The sequence below is a fragment of the Athene cunicularia genome (assembly GCF_003259725.1).
Source record: "Athene cunicularia isolate RWA chromosome 7 unlocalized genomic scaffold, athCun1 chr7_part1, whole genome shotgun sequence".
NCBI lineage: Eukaryota > Metazoa > Chordata > Aves > Strigiformes > Strigidae > Athene > Athene cunicularia.
The window spans coordinates 10,156,683-10,179,552 of NW_020799107.1; the positions used below are offsets into that span (position 1 = coordinate 10,156,683).

At 38.3% G+C, this 22,870-nt stretch overlaps 1 protein-coding gene across 9 annotated transcripts in view; it reads right to left on the reverse strand.

Annotated features, from left to right (window-relative positions):
• AGAP1 (ArfGAP with GTPase domain, ankyrin repeat and PH domain 1) overlaps window positions 1–22,870 on the reverse strand; it is a 355,685-nt gene that overhangs the window by 234,967 nt on the left and 97,848 nt on the right. For 6 of the 9 annotated variants that reach the window (XM_026852142.1, XM_026852143.1, XM_026852140.1 and 3 more), the window contains exons 3-5: window positions 19,035–19,122; window positions 18,312–18,323; window positions 1,500–1,585 (exon numbers count right to left, since the gene is read on the reverse strand). In XM_026852142.1, coding sequence (XP_026707943.1) covers window positions 1,500–1,585; window positions 18,312–18,323; window positions 19,035–19,122 — 186 coding nt within the window. The remainder of the gene's footprint in view (window positions 1–1,499; window positions 1,586–18,311; window positions 18,324–19,034; window positions 19,123–22,870) is intronic. The other 3 variants (XM_026852146.1, XM_026852141.1, XM_026852139.1) reach the window with 1 other exon arrangement.

A 22,870-nucleotide genomic window follows, 5' to 3' on the forward strand; every position in this document is an offset into this window, starting at 1 on the left:
TCCATTCCCATTATACAGTTATAAGTATTAATGAACTCAAAGTAAACTTTTAATTCCAGGAATTAATAAACAGATTAAAGATCTTTAATACACACACGACTTGCAATTATATCAAAAAATCCAAAAGAGAATTTATATGTGAAATACATCTTCTGAAAGGTGAAATAAGCACTAACACATTAAACCTTTCCATCCTCGTGATTTGCTGAAGAACAAATCTCAGCCACGGTGGTAATTAAAACCCCCATATTACCTAGCATAGATCAAAAGCAAAACACCATGTCTCTTCATTAGTTTGCAGTTAGCTCAAATGAACTCAGCAAAACCAATTCTTCAGGTAGAAAAATATTTAGATTGCTGTGTGTACCTTTACAACTCCAGTTTTTATGTTTTTATATGAGTGAATGTTCTCTAAGCATCAGAGCCTGGAAACTGTTGTGTACTTCAGCCAAATTATTCACAGCCTCAAACAGAGCACTTCTTTTAGGCTTCTGCCTCACACGGCTGCAGATGTGTCAGCAACACTGATTTTTTGTTTTTTGTTTAACTTCCTTCCAGGATGTCTCTCTTGGTCTCCATTTCCTCCACCTCCTTTCTCTTCTCCTTTGTCCGGGCACCTTCCCCCATGCTCTAATCCTCCTGCAGCTAATGAGCAATAGTGGAGCATTGAAACACAAGCTGCTGCTGCTGGCACTGCTCCTGTTCAGCTGTTTGGCGATAGCACAGTTCCTGCTCCTAGATTTTTTTATTTTTTTTTTTTAAGCTGATCCACCACTGAACAGCCAAGCAAAGCAAGGTCAGCAGCAGTCAACACACTTGAGAAACACCACTAGTGCCTAGGTAGGAAGAGGTAGAGGGGAGACAAGGAGGATGCCTGCAGCCAGGCTGGCCAAGTCTGTGGTGATTTAAGCATCACCTAAGCAAACGCTTCATTTCACTCAAAATAGAGTAACAAGCACACAAAGCCACAAGTGTCTTCTCAAAGGCAAATCCTGATGAGTCACATTCTACTAGATGAGGAGGTAACACACTATATACAAGCACCAGGTAAGAAATCCTCCATGGTGCTGAATGGGAATTCACAACGTTGAGTCTTAACAGCACAGGGAGCAAAATGTGGAAGCAATAGGAAATGCAAAGATTTGTACACAAGTATGTGTGTTGCTGTGCATTCATCTACTTTGTATTTTAACAGCTTAATAAATTCTAACTCAGAAGAAAACTTATGACTATAACATGCAACTTTGCCACCTGGGGAAGCATATCGATCAGGCATTCCATGTAAGTTATCTATCTTTACTACACAGCCTCACATTGTCATTGAAATCCCAAGTATTTTCTATACAGAATATTTTTCACCAGAGGGTGATATGTAGATTTTCCCAGGAGAAAGACGAGCAAGATCCAGAAAAGAACAAAACAAAGCCAGGTCTCTTAAAGGAAGGTTTTTATAAAAGAAAAGGAAACCGTGCTGATAAAGCTCCATACGCAATGCTCACCTGTGCCTCTGGAGGGCCCCCTTCATCTCTAATCAGCAGCAGATAGCTTTGTCCATCAACTACTATCTCTTTCTTGAATCTCCCACCTGTCACACAAAGTAACTCATTACAGAACAGAAAAGGCAAAACAATACAGAATAGAAAAAGGCTTCACTTGTGGAAAAAAAACAGGTGTTCTTTCACAAATTAATTAACTGCTGTGAATGAAAGTTGAGTTCACATGCGTAGAAATGACTTAATAAAGTTAAGTCACATTTTAAGAATAAGGCTGATACGGAAAAAAAGCCAGCTACATTACAAAAACTAACTCCCACGTTAGGTGTACTTGGTTTTGATACATACAGGTAATAGTCTTTTTTTAATATATATATATATAATGGTGAGAAAATTAAGAAAGGCAAGCATGAGACAGCTGCATACAAACAATATCATATATTCTAACTAAAATAAATTTGTGTGAATTAGCATTTCCTCAAGAGAAGCCCAGTTCTTACAGCACACATGTAATGTTATGAAAATGATACTTCTATATTCACAAACCACAGTTAGGGGAAAATACCAGACACATGTTAAGACAAAAAAACTACAATGGTGGTACCTCTGTAGAGATGTATTAAACTAACAGAGAATGTTGTGCCACTTACTAGCAGGATGAATTAAAGACCTAATTTGGAGATGCAGATAAAAGAGAAGAGTTGCAGCCTTCAGCCAAATTCTATTCCTGGTCCTATTATTTCAGGGAGGTGTCAAGCTTGTGAAGACCAAAGAATTGGCACCAAACCTAAGAAACCAAATGAGGGTGTGCAGCTGCACGGTAACCTTCTCTCTCCACTGGCCTCATGGGGACTTCAAGCATCCCCCAAGGGCAGAATGGGGATTGCTCTCCTTTGGGGTTGAGCATATTTCAGGCATCCTGCTGTGTCTCATGATGGACTTCAGATAACGACAAATCACATTTAGGGTTTCTGGTGTGACTGAGCCTAAGTCAGGATAAGCAAACTTGGCCTACCTAAGTAGCTGGGTTGCAAAACCACTGATCTCCCCACCAAAGCCACAAAGGGCCCAAGGCCTCCATGCTTAGCACTGTTCAACCGCCTCACATCCAAACTTACCAGACCAAGATAAGCCCTATCTAGTAACACATCCTAAACTTATTTCTTCGTCCCTATTTCATTAATGGCAATTATTTCCCATTTGAGCCCTATTTCCCAAATACACTTAATTCAAAACTTGTCACACTACCAAAACCAATACATTGGAACACATGACAACCACTCTGACTTGTTCTCCAAGCAATCTCTCTTAGCAAGTAAGTCAGCACATACAGGCTAATGCTGATCCTCAAAACTTTATTTGCACAAAAATTGCTAGCCTTAGGGAAACAACAAACTGGCTTAGACTCACCATTCCCCCAGCCCAACCATTACAGCAGGTTTCAAATCAAGATCACTCAACAGTTCAACTATGTGCAATACTTAAACATGTTTAAACACATTTCATGTTTAATAAAAGACAAAACCAGAGTTTTCTGTTTGTGGTTTTGTTGCTGGGTTTTTCTGTGGTGGTTTGGTTATTTTACAGTTTCTTTATAAACCTACCCTATTAAGAACAGCTTAGAAGTATCAAACTTGCAACAATTAAGACTGCCACACTTCTGGTTGTTTAACTGCATAGGAGTATAAGATCTGTGTATAGATTTCATTATCTTGCTCACAAACTGAATTTCAATTTTGCCTTCGAAGATCAAGTGGCAGATAAATATATATCATTAGCAAACTTGAAAAGAATACTGAAAACCAAGCGCAAAACTTTTAAAGAAAACTAGTCTCAGCTCTCAGCAACTGAATTTCTATTAACTGGATCATTATTTCTATATATCATCAATTAATTGTATACGCTTCACAATGAGGTGTTAAATAAGATGAATTACTTAATATACAGCCATCCAGAGAGGGTCTTTAAAGCCGTAAGTAATAATGGAAAAGCAGTATATATGTGATCAAAGAGCGAAAGTCCTGTGTAATTGTCATTTCCTATTTCTTTTTTATTAAACACTGAAAGTTCACAGCTAATTATAAATTACCATGAACTGAACACACTTAAGAGCCAACTCATTATTCCCTTTTGTCAATAGGACACCTTTCAAGTCTCGCTGTATCTTCAAACAGTCCTCAGAGGCATAAAGAAGGTACAGACAAGGTGAAATAAAAAGCTTAATTAGAGAACTAAAAAAAAAAAAAAAAAAAAATAAAAAAAAAAAAAAATTATATATTATTAAAATGTATAGAGACCACAAATGAGAGCACTAAAAGATTTATACTTGAGAGCCACTTCATGGTCACTAATTATTTTGTTTGTGGGAGCAGCTGTGAGAAGCGTATCATATTTAACAAATGACACAGTTATATATAAAGTTATCAACAGCTCCTTTCTTATATGAATCCATACTAAGTGACAAGCTTGTATCCATGCTCCTTGCCTTCCCCAAATACACTGTGTGTGGAGCTCAGTAAAATAATAATGTATTTTTATTTCCAGTATTAAATCCAAATCTTGACATGCTGTACCACTTCACCATGGTCCGTCACACTGGAAGAGCAGTGCTGCAGTCAACCAGCAGACAGTCAATTCAGATCTATTCAAGTGACTTCTTTATCCACAACAGCTGAGTGTGCTCGTTATCTAGAATATGCACTAGTTCCTTGCACTTCCTCATGCATTCATTTATTTTTGTTTGAGTTTAGGTATTTCATGACAAATAGTTTAAATCTAATAAACCCCCCAACCACAGTTTAAAAGAATGTCCTGCATTTCCAATCTGTACTAAGCATTTCAAATCAAGTCTGAAGATCCAGAACTGTAACAGCAAACTCATGCTCATCCCCCAAATAACTATTATTTTATGCAAATTTGAGATCAAAGCAGGATGCATTCCTATTAACCTATGTTTCTATACCATTAAAGAGCCCTTATGAGCACATCATAAAGTTAGGTACTACATAGGACAGAGACTGAGAACACCTACCTCAATATCAAGAATTTACACAAGCAAAAACATAAACATGAATATACAGACTTCTGACAGCATATGAAACCAAGGCTACGTGGTTGTCCTGCATTATCTGTGGCCATCAGAATAAGGGCAGCAATAGACTGATTCTACCTTTGACTTGATGAGCCCTGATGTGATCCATCTCCAGGCCAGGCAAATAAAAGCTGTGCCAAGGGCAGTGATTTTAGGATGGTTCGGCTTGCACAGCACTACACTACTAATTTTTTTTAAAAAAATACATCTTCAGAGTCTGTAAAGCATCACAGGACCATCAGGAAAGAGAAACCAGAGAGATCATCCAGTTCAAATATTGAACTACTGCAACCTGTCAAAGCAGTCAAGAAGTCTCTCCTGCCTACAAAATACCACTGTACTTTTCTAAATATCTGTATGTATGATGAAGCAACAAGATACTGTCTAAGCTGATGACACAGAAAACAAAGAAATGACCTTCTTAATTTAAAGAATGAGCTCAAAAACCGACAGCGCTGGTCCCAAGGGAGATAGCTAGCTTTGTTCTAGTCCCATCAGTATTATGACACATGCAGCTTTTTAATGAGGGAATTTCTCAACTCCCATAAGTACCTGCCAAAGGAGATCATCAAAAGAGAAAGACTAGCAGCCTAGACCACAGCTCTGAAGGACAGAGTGAATCACTCCTGCAGTCTCCTAACAGGCATGTCAAAGCACAAAGATGCTGGAGCGCAAGGTGTGCAGTCAGCTACAGCTGAACTACATTTACTTGCAGCCCCAATCTCATCTCTAAAGCCATATAAAAGATATGCCAGCAAATACCTAAATAACTCTCTACAGGCCGACAGATGGAGCTGGAAACTGTTTTCATGAAATGTCACAGCAATTTTATAAAAACGTATCACTGAAACTGCATGGAAGCTTTCATCTGGGAGGATTTTAGTATGTGGTTTATTTATTTTCTCTAAAACTCTGTATTTATAAACTGCTGCATTATTCCTAGTTTTCCAGGGCAAGATCATTATCAATTCACACAGGCTTGTTTTGAGACAAGTACAAAATTTTGCATAAGGAGGCAAATACTACTCCTGCGTACAAACCATACACAATACCCACCAGAAGATACAGAGAGGTGCTTCTGATGCAACCCATAAAACCACCCAGCCTCTTACGTGCATTAGGCCAGATTCTTCCTGTGAAAGGCTCCAGATAAAAATAAAGCTTCGATCAATATAAAGCTAAATAAATTCTGTGCATCAGCTATTTACAGCCACGGCTAAAGACCCAGCACAAGTCAGAATACCAGGCTGAGGGAATCAACAAAAGCTTCCTAATCTCATTTCTATGCACATCATTCTATAAAGGTTAGCGCTTTGATTCAGCAGTAGTAATAAACTGCCCTTCAGTAAAAATGGGTACTAATTTTAAATACTGCACGCATTTGTAATCAAAAGTGCTCTATACTGCGAAACCTTTACGCTACATAGGGAATTCCACAGATGGAGGTTTACATCCAGCTATGAAAGCCTGGCTGCCTCTTCCTCTAGCTGATAGCTGTTCCACTGCGTAATTGCTCACCGAAGCAACTGCTGATTTTCATACTGTATCCCCAGGCTCAACTGCATTCGCCAGGCTCTTTATTCAAGCAAATTGCCACAGGGATGAAGTTATTTGGCCATATGAGAAAGATAAATTTGGGGGGCTGGCCACATGACAAACCCATGAAGCAGCTGAATGCCTACTGTAACCATGGGGGCAGGGCAGACAGGAGCAGGCAGGAAAAGAGAGACAGAAGGTAAGACTGAAGCAGCCACAAAAGCCTGTATTTTATATTCCCAAAGACACATGTATTTTGACAACAGTGGTCAGTTGTCTCACAAACACAGATTCTGTCTCTCTTTTTTTTTTCCTTCTTAAGATAGAAAAGACAGTACCAAAAATCTGGCTTCTCTTCAGGAAAACACGTTAAGTCTTTTATTCCCTCCATTCATACATACCTCATTTCAGGACCAAATATATGACAATCACTAGTTAAGGTCAGAAAAAAAGAAATGCTTGCAAGATCTACAACTAAGCAGAAGCACCAAAGAACAGCCCTAGTTTACTGGGCTGTTGCAGTCAGTGTTGCAGCTGAATGCTACCCATGCTTTCAAAATGTTTTCTTCTCAGCGTTTCCCAATAAAGCATATTATCACATAAGAAGCTTTAAAATTAAATTTTCACCATGTCACGTTATGCTCAGTGCTTGATGTCAATTCATATTGGTATTAGCAGCAGAGAAGCTATCACAAACTATAATTCAGCCACATGTAAAGTTAGCCTTCGGGTATTTCCTTAATGCAAATATTGTGCTAGACAATACTACAGTAACCAAATGTGGTTGAGCATATAACCACAGAAGCACAAAGATTGGGGAACCATCGCTCTCACACGAAACTACAGCCACAAACACATAACTGCACCAGTTTCCCAACGAAGTACCTGGGTTAAAACCAAAACAAAACAAAAAACAAAAACACCCCAGAAAGCCCACAAAACCCAACAATACAACCTAGACCGAGTTTTTCAAAACCCACCATCTACTTCTCTCAGGTAGGCTTATGATACATTTTAGGCAATATATGGATCAAATCATGGACTAGTGTCACTCTCTTCTCCCAATTAAGAAGTGATAGGACAAGAGGAAATGGCCTCAAGTTGCACCAGGGGAAGTTGAGGTTGGATATTAGGAAAAATTTCTTCACCAGAAGGATTGTCAATCATTGGAACAGGCTGCCCAGGAAGCGGTGGATTCACCGTCCCTGGAGGTATTTAGAAGACATGTAGATGTGGTGCTTAGGGACATGGCTTAGTGGTGGACTTGGCAGTGTTGGGTTAACGGTTGGACTCAATGACCTTAAGCATCTTTTCCAAACTAAATAATTCTATGACTAGACTATGAGTGTTCCCTGAAGTATTAGGCCGTACTCAATTAGAGCCAGGTACACCCACAGGCACAAAACATGGATGATGTGATAATGTTACATCATATAGATAACGTTTTCATTACATAAAAACTGACAAAAAAGAAATAATATAAAAACTGACAAAAAAGAAATAATATATCATCTTGTAATTCCACAACAATAAGGCTTAGAGGCCTTTAATGATGGATTTTTAGTAGCCATAATGACCTTTAACAACTTGATTTTGAGATAATTCATTGACACATTTGCAGCGCTTCTACTGAAGGCCAGACCTGATGGGTCCAAAAAACCTGGTGGTGATTTGAATGGGGATCAACTGAATTTTAAGTTCAGGAAAATACACCTTGCACTTAAAAAAAGTAATAACTACTCCAAGTTGCATAGAATCAGAGACCATAATTGACGTTTAGAGAGAGAATGGGTTGGTGGCGAGAGGTTCATCCTGAGGACATACCAAGGCAGTGATGCCGAATGATATTTCTGCAAGGATATTGGTCTCATTTCCAGGTGGTATAAAATAATTTATCAGATAGAATAGTGCAGTTCCAAACTCCCTGACTGTGACTTAAGCAGATAAGTAGGAACCATCTGAGAGTGACATCCTGCTCCAACCCACTCTTGGCTCAACACCAGCCAACGAGAATGAAACACTCAGCAGTTGGTTCCATTAACTTTAAAAAGTTGCTAGCCTCTAAAGTAAACAAAAAAAAAATGTGGTGCTTCACAGACCAGTCTGGAAAGAGCATTTATCTGAGTCAACCACATGTTATTACACACAAATGCAGTTATTAGACATTTTGGTGCAGGGGATACTTCTACTGCAGATTTTCTCTTAGGAGAACTTGGTGAGAGCAAAAGGAGAAGTCAGAAGCACAGCGAACAGGTTGAGATTGCCACCCAATGTTTTATTTCAGACAGAAGAGAAGAAAATGATGGATTAACCACCAAGATAAACAAGTGAAAAAAAAAAAAAAAAAGAGCCAGCCTCTGAGCAATTAAGTTTCCTTCGCTGCATGGAGACAGGACTTGGACAGGAACAGCGCATGTTGTATTTTCTTATAAAGCTTCTGACATTCAGTGACATACTGCTTGTAAGTCAATTAGAGAAGCCCCATCTTAATAAAACAATTGTAATGCGTGTGCAGAAGTAGAGGTAAGCCTGGTACTCATCAAATGACTCATCTTAAAAAAAAGTATGATACCAATGCAAGTTTCTGCAGGAGTTTCAAGTCTCATGCAAGGATTTTATTAATAACCTAGAAGATGGAAGTAACAGGCTATTTAATTTCTAGCTAATGAAGCAGGAGGGACTGCAATTATATTAGAAAATTGGATTGTACTTCAACATGATCATGACAAGTTAGGAAAATGGAGTGGAAAAAAACAAAAGTAGCATTATAGACACAAATAGAGCATCCTCCACCTAAGCAGGACCAAGCAACTGCAGAAAGACAGAGTAGGATGGCAAACCCCTGGCACTGCAGACAAGCTGCTGTGAATTCCTGTGGAGTGCAGACAAACATTTAGCATCCTAGCCCTTAGCCTCAGCCACAATTCCCTGTATTGCTCTGGGTCTCACATTACACTGAAGATAAGGACCAAATGAAAACAGCTCATAAGCACTTGCAAAAAAAAAAAAAAAAATCTGCCTAGAAAATGCACAGTAAGAAAAATAAGCATATGAATTGTGGTTATTTAAGAGAAAAGACTAGGAAGGGACAAGAGGTGAGGGTTCTTACTAAGAAATAATCTGCTGATCCCGTTTTAGGTCAAGGGAAAGACTTTTATCATTTTTTCAATTCCTATTTTGTTATGATCCCAGGTCACCACAATTCTAAGTATAAACTTTGGGATCTACTGTTCAGCAGCAAAGCTGATAAACAGAATGGGATTCTGGAAAGCACACGCTGCCAATGTGCATTTTAAAACAGTTTGCCCTCAGAGCATTTAAAATCCTGTATGATTTTCCTCTCCTGGCTGGAAGCATCCCTGTATCTCAGGGTGCCCAGCTTACCACATAATCAGCATCTGATTAGCTGTTTGACAAACTAGAGAATCTACTCTGTTAAACTTGTCTGGTTTAGGGACTAGTACTTGATTTCCCTGTCCTGCAGAAGCCATAGAGGTAGCACCTCTCTCTCAAAGACAGCTTAAAAAATGTGGTTAGATAACAAATATGACACAGCAGAAGTAGTACCATACAGACCTTAACATTTAGCATGACAGAGAAAAGTATTCATATTTAAAGGAGTACACTGATTTTTGGCACATACATCAGAATTACAACTGTCACTTCACGGTTGCCTGCAAAGAATCTATTTGTCTTTCCTCTTAAGAAAGGCATACCACCAACCTATATACGATTTTTAAATACAAAAAATAAGTTTGAGATTTTAATACTGTTTAAGGTTCTAGTGTGAATTTGAAAAATTCTGAAACGTTTTCTGTAAGGTGATAAAGCACGTGTGTCCTGTATGTTAAGCGCTCACATCCCTGAAATTACTCCACAAACAAGGTATTAAGACACCCATCAATTCAACATGATGAGGTAACACATTCTCATTTGACATCTACAGCACATAAATACACAAAAATTCTGGCATGGAGCACATAAAAGCTGAATACATTACATGTTGTGAGTATGCCCTTTTTCATAGTTCATTCACATGAAAAAAATATTTCTGACAACTTAAAGAGGAGGAAAATAACCAGTCAGAACCTGCAAGGAATGTTCTCCTCTAACAAGCACCCAGATCCCTTGGACTCATCCCCACCTCCTGAGTGCCAGGAGCCTCTTGGAGCCACAGTTACCATTGCATCACCTCTGTACACTGAATCCTGCAATTACAATCTGAAAATATTTTAAGATTCCTGAACTGCTGCTTTTGTTCTCTGTATTTAGCATTCTCTCCAGCACCGTAATCTCTTCACTTGGCACAGCTTTATCTAAATTTCATCAGAGCACAGCTATGGATATCAGATGTTTGAGCTTAATCAGACAGTAGAACTCTTCAGATTAACATGGTCAAGTATTTTAAAAGCTAAGCCTTATTAAGTATTAAAATGGAAGAGAAAAAAAGATATTTGTACATTTATAGGGTTGTGACCAGTACTCCCTGCTCCTGACCCCTGGTTAATACTGTCAGCATAACAAACACCATTTTATAAGGCAAACAGCTATATACAATGTTATCATCCTGCCAAAGACCCCTAAAAGAAGCTCTCTGTCTCCACAGGGTCAGGTGACAAGGGCCTACAACTAAATTAGTGGTTCAATTTCTACTAAGGTAGAAAATCAAGAATATCCAATAACTTTTTTACTACTTCTTTTTTTTTTTTTTTACTTTTTTGTTTATTTTATTGACAGCAGGTGCAGTTGCTTACATGTTACACCCACTAACTGTATATATGGTACAAGTCTAATTTTAAAGGCTTATTTTTAATCAAGCCAGCTGGAGACAAACAAAAAACAAACAGCAGCAGTCAACTTCTTTGGGCAGGCAGGATGTGATGCTACTTTAGCACACTCCTAGCTGTTTCCATCAGCCAGTCTTTTCAAGTTTAAAGGTTTGCATCCCAAAACACCACTCTCCAAACAAAGTTCCTTACAAAGTTAGCCCTATGACTTAAAATACTATAGCTGCTCTTTACTGCAGTTCCTTAAAAATTGGTCTGTCACACATTTCATCTTCCAGACACTAATTTGTTCAGCCAAAAATTCGCACAGCTTCTACCTTTCAATCTAGCATATAAATCATCTCCTGCCAACATCTGCTTTAAAATTCTGTAAGTTCAACTTCCTAAGCTTCCAACGTAATTTCAAAGGTCTTAATATACCTGCTAACAAACCCAAAACTGCATAACCATGATAAGCAAAACACTTATCTCCTACAAGCACAGAAGCATAATTTGCAAGCTTTTTTTTTTTTTCCACTTTTTATACTTAGTTTACGGTCAGCTTCTACAACATCTAACCATTCATTACAGTATTACATTACAAATAGTAACCTTGAAGTTAAAATTGGACTTAGCTAGCTGTGATTATACTATAATCTGGCTGAACACACAAAAAAAATCATACTGAGATCTAAGGAAGCTCAGACAAAGCAACTATCATAGTCTCTCTTATTTTAAAAAACTACCTCCCAAAATATTCCAATTCAAATATGAGAACAGAAGGGTCTTTACATAATAGCATACTATACCTTAAGTGGTAGGAAAAATCTACTTTTCATCTGTACTCTGTATTTCACTGAACACCTTTCATATTAGTATCACTCAGAACCAAGGGGGCGTGGGAAGGAGAAAAGAGAATGACAACACTGAAGTAAATGACAAGGTTTTTCAGAAGGATGTTACCTAATGCCAAGTGTCAGTCCTACAAATATACATGGAAAGTTTTAGGATTAGCAGCATGAAGGAAAACAGGTTGCCTGTTTAAAAGTCTCACTCAGAATGAAAGCCAAACCACTCTCCCTCCATCCCTTTTTTCCTCCTTTTTCCCCATCACATACTGGTGATGGAGCTGGGGCAGCCCCACACCTCCTGCAGAAGAACCTGCCTTTCCAGCAGTGTGGTGAAGGTGGAGAGCAGTCAATTACTTCGCCAAGATCTCATCTGGCCATCCTGCAAGGTGGACGGCCCTTGGCATTCCTAACGCATGTAGAAAACCTAGTGACAGCCTGATATAGCAGCAAATTTTAAAAAACAGTTGAGAATTAAACATACTGTGAATAAAATCAGCTAACTACCATGCCCTACTTTCCAATACTACCCTCCAAAACAAGGTAAAAATAAAATGGAAAGAAAAACCCCACACCAATAAGAAATCATATAGGAGTTAAAGATCAAGAGCTAAACACTGGGCTATGATTCAGAAATATAACCAGCAGCAATATTTGAAAGAGAAAGTGGAAAGCAGGCCCTTTTTTCCAGCAACGGAAACTCCAAACTGGCTTCTGACTCAACAGCAGCAGAAAGCCAAGAGCACTGGAGACCTAAGAGTCACCTGTATTACTATTAGGAGCAAAGTTGTAATAGCAGCTATAAACCCCAAATACAGTTTTTACCATCAGAGGAGCCTGTTACAAGAAGGGTGTAAATCCTACAGACATTAGTCATCAAAACTTTTTGAGTATTCAAAGTGCAACATGTTAAAGACATCTTAAAGATCATCTCACCCTCAAGGCATAGAACCTAAAAGGGAAGTCCCTTCTAAAAAACTGCTTCTTCAGCACCTTCTCCACAGGAAAAGAGCAAATACTTAACTTCTTCCTTTAATTAACATAGTTCCTTATTTGTGCAACACTTTAAACAGTAGCCAATTTGACAGCTAGAACAGAGAGGTTTTCAAAGAACTTGCTAACCCATACAGGCAGTCTCAGGGGGATGAGGAGAAGGGAAGGGATGGAGAGGGGAGACTGCAGAATACATAAACACACTCTTTTATGCTAAGCCTGAAAGGCTTCAAAAGCCCAAGAGACCCAACTGCAGCAATACTTTAAAATGATCAAAAAAGACTAGTATTATCTAGATTCCAGCATGAAATGCCAAATAAAAACAATCAGCTGGTAGCATTTTAACAAAAACAGAAGACAAAGAACTAAAAGGAGATAATTTTGAAACACATGTTCAAAATCATCGTCTCCTGCACACAACACAGCATCTGTATGCATTTTTACAGATAAAAAGTAGTACTCTGATAGCTTCTGCTGCCCCAAAAAATGCTGCATAAAGCTTGTGAACCACTGCACCAAGGACTTGAATTCTGCATGGAAAATATCAGCCTCCCTATGTTTTGTGGCCTGAGTGCTCTAACGGATTAAAGGAACTGGACTCTAAGGTTCACGTTGCCTTTTTGAACTCATATGCACTTGGAATTCTTCTAAAATCTCCCCATAGAAGCTGTATGTAAACTTTTACATGTATGATGATAATATTATGGAATTCAAGGAAACCACCAGTGAAAAAGCATGAAAATCTATCTTTAAACAAAAGCATGTAAGTACATACTCAGAGGACAAATTTCTCTGCTATTCACATACATTCCAGCTGGCTTGCTCAATAAGAACAGAACACACATATTAGTCTGGGACAGAGGCCTCTCCTTTTACTCATGCAAGACCAAATTTGGTTGTTTAGTAAATACAGTCTCCGGATTCCTAAATATTTGAAAAAAAAAAAACCCTAAATAGATAAAAACAGCTAATGGTTTCTGTGAAGAGGTTTGCAAACTTAAGAACCTAACTGTTCATAGAAGGAAGAACTACAATTTTAGCTTGAAGAGGACTAGAATCACTATCTTACAGAAGGAAAAGGTTGTCCAATTCTGCTGCAGCTCCCATTGTTCCAGTCAACTTGAAACACCAAACTGTGATCCACATCTAACTATTAAATCTCCCAGCACAACCAGGTATAAAGAATGCCAAAACAGAGTCTTCCTTTCTTGCCTTGCTTGTCTGAACACTTAATTTAACATAATGAAAGCAAAGAAGAATATTTTTTTTTCCTTTGTTTTCTTTCTCTCCTCCCCCCGCCCCCACCCCCACCCCGGAGAACAAGCTACATTCTTGGTTTCATCTCAGAGCCCAGCAACTGAAGCATTAGACCTTTTCCATAAATGAAGGCAACTGAAAGGTTAACCAGGTTAATAGATTATGTTTACTTTTTGTATACAGATTTTGTAAGAGTCTACAGACAGATAAAAATCTCATGAGGGGATGCTGAACAAAAGCAGCTGAAATTTTAAAGTATGCTTTCTCAATCCTCCTTGCATCATTACATGCTGCTGAAGTAGCATGATATGGAAATAGTTACTAGATAGAAAGTAGAAAAGCATGGACCTGCATCCTCCAACATGAAATAGCTACATGTTTTGGTAACAGACTACCAACTTACTTTCATAGTAATCTCATTGCATTCCTCCTTCTTTAAAGAGAATGCTGAATATGAACACTTCTAGTTTTTAAGTATCAAGTTTTAGGATGATGGCTACTACTCAAACCATACACTATTCATTGTAGGTACTGAAAAGTTGTATTAGTAGAGACTGTTACGGTATAAAATTATTTTTAGGTCAAGTTTGGAAAGAAAGCAAATGATCACAGCTTTTTGGAAAGCACATTAAGGCTTTACTCTATAGCTCTTACTAAGGGAACATATTTATTGTAGCCCTTAACACATAAGAGACCCCTAACTGAAATTAAGTGGCACTTGAAATTTGATGCATCTTACCCTTCAGGGACAGACCAAGGGCTGAAGTACAGTGGTATTCTGCTGAGCTTGTAGCTCACCTGGGATGCAGCGGGGGCAGCACTACAAAACTGAAGTGCTAGACAAACTGCTGTGCCTCACTCGCATTACAGTGTGGTGACGGTCACAATACACCAGGTGGAATAAAACACCCAATGCAATTTGCTTTCAACCCATTCTACCAGTATGAAAAAGAACTAAAATGGGCTACAGTTACAAAATGGGAAAGAAGAAATCCGAGGCAAGTGAATAACCTTATATAAGGAATAAAAAATTCCACAGATTTAAAAAAAATAGGGGTAAAACATATATTAGTGGCTAAAATAACCCTCTAAGAGCATCCAATGCCTTCCTTTCATGCTGTGTAGTACAAGGGAAGCCTAAGGATTATCAGCCTAGAAGCTGGGAAATAGTACTGCAAAGATTCACATGCTACACTGTCATTTACATTATATTCATAAGTTCCTCCACACACAGAGACATGAAATCTCCACCAACTGCAACAGCTATTTGCTCCCCCAAGAGAGGGTACTGGACTGTCTTTATGCTTTTGAGAACAAAAACCCATTTTACTCCACTTGGGGGGAAAAAAGAAAAAAAGAATCTTAAATATAACCCACCGTTTAGTTATTAACTTATTTTAATGTTTTTCCTTCATTTGAATGCCAAAGTAGAGCATATTGCCATTAGATAATCATCAATTCTCAAAAAAAAAATAGCAGCGAAAGAGGTAAGTACCAACTTCAGTGAAGAAGTTATGCATTAAGTTACTTTAAAGCCAGTCTCCTGAGCGTACATTGCACTAGAACTTCTGAAAAAAGTTACCAAAGATACAGCCAATTGACTTGCTACACTCCTTGCACTGGCTTTCTCCCTTCAGCTGTACTGTCTAGCCACAGGTGCCACTACCTTTATTCTGTTTCCTCAGCAGGGAACCTGCTTCTCCCTTAACTCTCACTTCAACTACTCTGCATCTTCAAATTTAAGTGGATTTTGTTAACGCGACCTCAGCTCCCCTTCTTGTTTTTTTTAAACAGAAGATATGCTGACCAGATTTAGCAGTTCATGTTCACATCAGTTGTCTGTTCTAGCATCTCACTTTACTGTGGCAGTGGGGTGGGAGAGAAAAAAACCCTTCCTTTTTCCTCATCCCAGCTGAGACAATTAGACAATCTGAAACACAACTTACTTTTTTTTTTTCTTTTTTTAAATTAGGTTCACTTGAAAAGAAATACTGAAATAATCATGACATGACATGAATTAGGGTATGCACAGACATACCAGAGATGTGCAAAAACCTTTAAGTTATGTTTCACACTTCCTTGCCTTTTGGAAACAAAAACCCACACAGTAACAGAATACTCCTGACACTCACTGTTCCTGTAAACTTCAATTCACCTTGGTCTGCAAAGTACTTGGTCTCAAATTCCATGCACACCACATTTCATTTTGTTCAAACAGGTAGAATTAAATTTTAGGTGAACAAAGATAGCAGGTTGCCTGCATCTTACTTGTTGTTTCAGCTATACAAAAATCCCAGCATGTTATTTAGTAGAAGTTGTTCTTCCTATCACCTGCAAGGTTCTTAGAAGATCACAAATCATTAAAAATACCCTATTTCCCATCACTTCCTTGTTGTATCATTACAGGAAGAAAAAACAGCAAGTCCCAGACTACTGAAATACCCACTTATTATAGGGCACTACATTATTCCTTTTCTTACATCAAAATACAGCTGCTTTAAAAGTGTGTCACACGAGAGTATAGCCATGTGCATGTAAAATATGCAAAGGAAGAGTCTTAAAGCCTCTTTTCTCCACAAGTAGGACTATAAGAAAACAAAGGTTTTCATGCTACAATCACGATAGAGACTAAAATTAATTCTGAAGAGAAGTAAAAGTTGGGCCAGACTATGAGAGAAAAGTGTTCTACACTTTAATGCGATATGATTGTTCCTCTGAGTGGGGAGGTGGTGTCAGGCAGTAAGAGAAGTGTCTTGTCTTAGAAGAGCTGAAGGAAACATAAAACCATCTATATATACTTAAGATTCATTTACTGGAATGCTGAAGCTACCTTAAAAGGCCTACAGGAGATCTGGCACTTGTCCAATTCAGGGCAGGTTTCATGGTAATTGTAGCATTTTAGAAGGCAAAGAATAGCAGAAATGGTGGTCTCTGGTGACAATCACCATTTTCACATGAAGTATGAATTCATCGTTTTACCAATTAAATACTAATTATATGATACCTGATAAATTTTGCAGCTAATAAGCCAAAGTCAGTAAAGGGTTGGGTTTTTTCTTAAATAGGCAAGCAGCTGACACCTTAACACCTGATATACGTACTATTCTTTATTCAGTTTAACAATCTGACACATTTAGCAGACATTAGCAATAGAACTGGTCTCCCAACATAAAGGCCGACACCTAGTCTCAGTTTATCAAAAGCTATGTTCCCATGCAGAAAGTAAAAATCAAAAGTCCCTCGCTGCCACGCAACAGAATCAACCACACTGCTGCCGTATTTTCTATAGAAGAGCAGCATAAGGACTTATGCTGGGATGAGAAAAAAAAACCACACTAACAAATCATTACTACAGATGTTTACTAAGGATAGTTTATGTGAGTTGAATTTCCTTTAACACGAACTTGATTAGAGATCGTGACCCTATCCCTTACAAGGTTAATTAGAGTTCTTAATTATTCCAGCTTTTCTGCTGTTAATGAAATGGAATGGCGTCATTAGTGAGGCTTGTCAGCTACACTTATGTGCAAAGAAATGATTTGACACTGCTTTTGTAATCTAATCCTTTCAAGAAAAACAGTCTGAACATCACTCAAGCACTGCAAATAAAAATCCTTGAAGACAAAGAGGACAGATGGCAATACTCTCAAGGAACACCACCTAAAATATTCATAGTTTAGAAGAGGACTGTTAACCCTGTGAATAATCAATACATTTGGATCTTGCAAGACAAAAAAAAAAAAAAAAATCAACAATATATTTTCTGTTCATGAAACGATGAAAGAGATCTACAGAGGTACCCATTTTTGCTGAAGACCTGTTGTTGTATTCAGTGGATCTACACACTACATAACCATTTCTTGCTATCAGCGTCCAGAAGCAGCAGGCACCAATGTGGCAGTTTTGTTGCAAAGCTCAATTATCTCCCCATCAGCCCTAGTTACAAAGCAGCAAAAACATTTAAGGCAAGCTTATAAACTTGAAGACTTCACTGTTACTGCAATTACACAAGAAAAGGCCTTGTCCTCCCCTGCCTTTCCCTCTCCTCCCATAATTCAAGACTGTTACAATGTCAACTACTAGGCTTAACAGCTTCCTTTGGTAAGAGTTAATTTGAAACAAATGTTATCATAGATGCATGAAGCTACAAACTATTATTGAGAAGACAGCTACAGCAAGAGACAAAAACAGTGAGATGTACTAAAGACTTGAAATCAAAAGGAAACAAATCAAAATGATACACAAAACAAGGGGAAAACGCTATAATACATAAACTTCTGTCTGTCTCTTCAAAACAAGAGCTGCCATGAAGACAATGTATAGTTACCTGCATCCATATCTGCAAAGAATGGAACAGCCAGTAAGGAAAAGAAGGAACCAGAAATTCAGTGTCTCAGAGTTGGATTTAAAAGTTCATAAGGAGAACAGATTAAAAAAAAAAAAAAAGTATTCAGTGTAAGATACACCTCTGTAAGGTATTATGATATTTTTGATTTCAACCTATAAACTTGGATTAATGTTAAACACTACAACTTTTTCACATATAAATTAATTTTCTGTGGCAAAAGAACATTTTTAAAAACTCCAACACTTCAAGACCAAAGATTCAATATATTAAACAAGGAACCAGTTACATCTTTAGTTTAGGCTTGTGAATTTTTATTCTTCCAACATCACAAACCAAAGGGCCCGATTCTGCAAAAATCCAGTACCAGACACAGTAATTGGGGCTTTCTACAACCAAATTGAAAGCAGTAGCACTACCGAGAGCAGTCAACTCTTCTCAACACAGGACTAGAGTTTCCCATATGGACACATACTGGATGCCGAAGTATTTAAAGAGGCTAAGTAGTTATGAAAAAGTTACAATTATACTCATCATATGTACTTATCACAGTCTGGAGAATGTTAAAGGGAAAATCTCCATGAACACTGAAATACCAAGTTAGATTATTTACTGATTCATTTCTGCATGATTAAAAATGAATAAAGATGTAGTTTGTGGAAAAAAAAAAGAAGAAATATTAATGAAATTTGCATATCCACATACCTTCAGGTGATTCCTCTTGGACATATGTGCCAGTCAGATACCGGTGTACAAGTGCAGACTTGCCACTCGCTAGGTTACCCACAATCCCCTGGGGAAAAAAAAAAAAAAAAAAAAAAAAAAAAAAAAAAAAAAAAAAAAAAGGAAAAAGTTCAACTGCAATTAATCCCCATAAAACCCAGTATATTCAAGCCAAATCTTAATGCAGAAATAACTTCTATGCACCTGAGGGGAAAGCCCATGCAACAGAAACACTGCAAAATATGCCAACAGATAAATGCCAAAAAGCCTGGGCTACGGCAGAGTATATACATGACAAAACATATAAACCAAAATCAGTTTATTAGTAGCACTCCTTTATTCAGCTCACCACTAATGCTAAGTGTGAATGTGAGGCAATATATAGACTTCAGGGAAGAAGCCTGAAACTCAGACCAAGCTTCTCACACCTTTACTGAAAAACACACAAAAATCACTAAATTCTCATACTAAAAAAATATCTCTGTAGACTATCCACCACGTGATTCACACCGACTTGCCACTGAAGTGCACACATGATATATAATGGCTATAGACAGACACATCCTGGCATGTCCACTATGGCTTGCTGAAGTCCCTTACTTTACCAATAAGTTTACAACTCAAACTGTTCATGCCCTAACATCTGCACTGGGAACTTGTCAAATAGAAGTACTCAATCTTAAAGCACATGCGATTTTTCTGTTAAGCTTGCTTGCTGGCATTTGGTTTTAAAAACCCTGGCAGAAGAAAGAGAATGTAGCCCAACACCAAAACAGTTTTCTTCCCAGAGGCTCTCAAATGTCAAAGACTTGAAGATTTGTGCTTCTTTTGTTGCTTTAAAAGGGGTGCAAGGTGGTTACAAAGCCTGTCTTCACTACTCCCGCACCACCAAACACACCTTCCCTTTCGAGCTGCAGCCTTGCCTTGCTGGCCAATACAAGTCCTGCTGATCTGTCCCCAGGCCTGACCATCAACCAACCAGAAGCAGACTGACAGATGCAGCAAGCAAGGTCCAAGCCTGGCTGCCTGCCGGGCTCTGCACAGTCCAGGGGACTAGAGGGTTTGGAGAACATACCTCCTTATGTTTCAGATGAATGTCGTCTTTTCTTGCTCAGTTGTTATCTCAGCAGACACTGTACTTACTCAGATTTTGGAGGAGACGATGGAAACTTATTTTATCCTTTAAAGAAACCTAAGCCTACTCTGTTCTTACATGTTTATCTTGACCCTAACCAAAAGGTTCAGAACATAAGATCCCTGGAGAGAGGATGAACTCTGCTGATCTGCCCAAGTATGCCAAATTGACAGAGGTAGCATGAACAAGTTACACATTAATGCAAATTCTCTACTCCATATTTTTAATCTTAACTGTTAAGAAACTATCCTCCTTATCAAAAATTACTTAAAACAACAGAGTTGTGCCACCTTAAACTAACCTGATGACAGTTGTGGAGATGAGGAGAGGAAAAAAATTATTTATTTTTTACAATTCAGAACAACTTTCATTTGAGACAAGGCTAAAGGCACTGCACAGGATGTTCACTTTATCTCTATAGCTGATATGCAAGAACAGGTCAGATAAGGCATCACCTTAGGTGGAGGGTAAATTGAAGGCAGTCTCGCATCACCCTTCAGCCCCTACAATAGCATAAGCTTTAAGCATGATAAACAGTGTGGGCTAGAGTGGAAGAAAAAACCCCAAGAACCCCAAAACAGATTTCAAAAGTAATAGCAAACAACTATAAATCATGACCTGACTTGGGGGTCTGAGGGGCAGAAAAGGCAGGGAAAGAAAGAGATACCAGATCCCAGGCTAGCCTAATGCTACAGGAAGCTTTACTCTCGACTTGTTCAGGTTAGCAGGAAAGAAGCTGAACAGACAAATAGTATGTAATAAAAAAAAAAAAAAAAAAAAAAAGAGGACAAAAAAGAAATATAAAACAAGAAACCCACTGCTGTAGGTATAGCTGCTATCAATGAGCAGTCCCACAAAAAATAAAAAGGAAGCCACAGACCAAGAGGCTGGACAACACACATGTACCTGTTTATTGGGCTTTGAGCTGACTTTGAAGAGTGTTTAAACCAGCTAACCATACTGGAAGCTTTTAATCTAACCTATAGCTAACAAAAATTACAGGCCACACTAGTACACACCAAGAGGTCTACCACTAAAATTAAGTGCAAAGTATGTGACAGAGGCAAACATCATCTCTGCGGCTACCTAACCTTGTGTTCTCAGACCCCATTTCCATGGGACAGCACTCTCTAGAAACACACTGCAGAGTTTCACTGAGGTTTGGCCAAGAGAAAACCATTTATCAGAGCTGTTTTCCCCTTCAAGGTTAGTAAGCTTCACTTGGAACCCAAAAGTTACAGAAGATACCTTCTTAAGAAAATGTACGTTTGCAACTTCACAGAGAAAAAAAAAGCAACCAATAACCTCTCTAGGGCAAAGAGTAACTTTCTACAGGTGTGTCATATCATCTACCTGACAAAACTTCATCACACAGGATGCTAAACACCAACAAGAAAAGGATACAGCTGATACCTCAGACCTAAATGACTAGCACACTCCACACACCCTGCTTTGCAAGGAGGCCAGACCTGCAACACAACAAGGATGTTGCCTCCAAGATGCCCACACTTACTGCCTGAAAGCAAAGGCTTTGAGTAAGTCTGGATAGAAAGTCTCTTGGCTTGAGCAACTAAACATTTTGGGTACACAGTTCATTTAAGTCCTCTGGGCAACCTACTCAAAAACTACAACATGAGGTCACTGTGACTTCCCTGTTTTGCCAACATGAGAGAGACAATAGCTGCGAGTGGTGTGGGATTGCACTGGGGTTCGGTTCTGGCTCAACATCTTTCACCTTGAGCAAAAGCTATTAGGAGAAATGAAACTTCTCTCTCTCCAGCATCCATGTTTCCAAGCTTTTTCATCTCACAGAAGCATTGTGAAAATATTTGGTGTGTTATTGAAAATTAGGTGACAAGACCTAAAGAAAAATTAATGCAGAAATGAGCTGCTGTATTCAAAAAGAATGTGAATAGTGGGTAAGTAAAGACCTAAGATTCTGTACGGCACAAGAAAACAGACAATATTGATTAGCTAATTTTTTTTATTATTAACACTGATCCCCAATTCCCCCATTCAATGTATAGGGAAGGTAATCAGAAAGAGCAGAAAAACAGCTTAAGACTTCCACCTGCCCATACAAAGAACAAAAACTAAAGCAATATTACACTGACATCCAAATCCTGTATTTCCTTTCTGAATGCTTGACTTAGCTGAAATGATGTTGTGGCTTTCTCCAGTGTTCAACCAGACATCAAGTGAGAGGCAATAGGAAGAAAATAGCATCCCTAACATATCTTCTTTAACCCCAAAACATCAAGCAACCTCCTAAGTGAATTACTTTTCCCTCCACTGTATGCCAATAAACTATAGTAAGCTTGTCTCTCATATACTTCCATAAATAAGAAAATTTTCAAACAATCCTCCATATTTATCAGTCAACGAAACCACGATACTTGAGGAAATCCTGTGAAGAACAGCTTGGTCTCTGCACCCCTCCTGTTCTCCTTACAAAACTGATACCCTCTCCCTTTCCACACAAAGGCTCCTGAAGAAAGGTTACTTCCCATCTTTTTCACTTTGCCTACAACGATGTATTTCTCACTGTTCAGAATTAACAACTGCTTAAATAGTTTAAGATCTAGCATGTGAAAGCTTTTTTTTTTTTTTAAATGGAATTGAAGCAGTCAATACAGTTTTCCAGATTTTAACAGATTTCTGACTTTTAAAAGGAGATTAACGA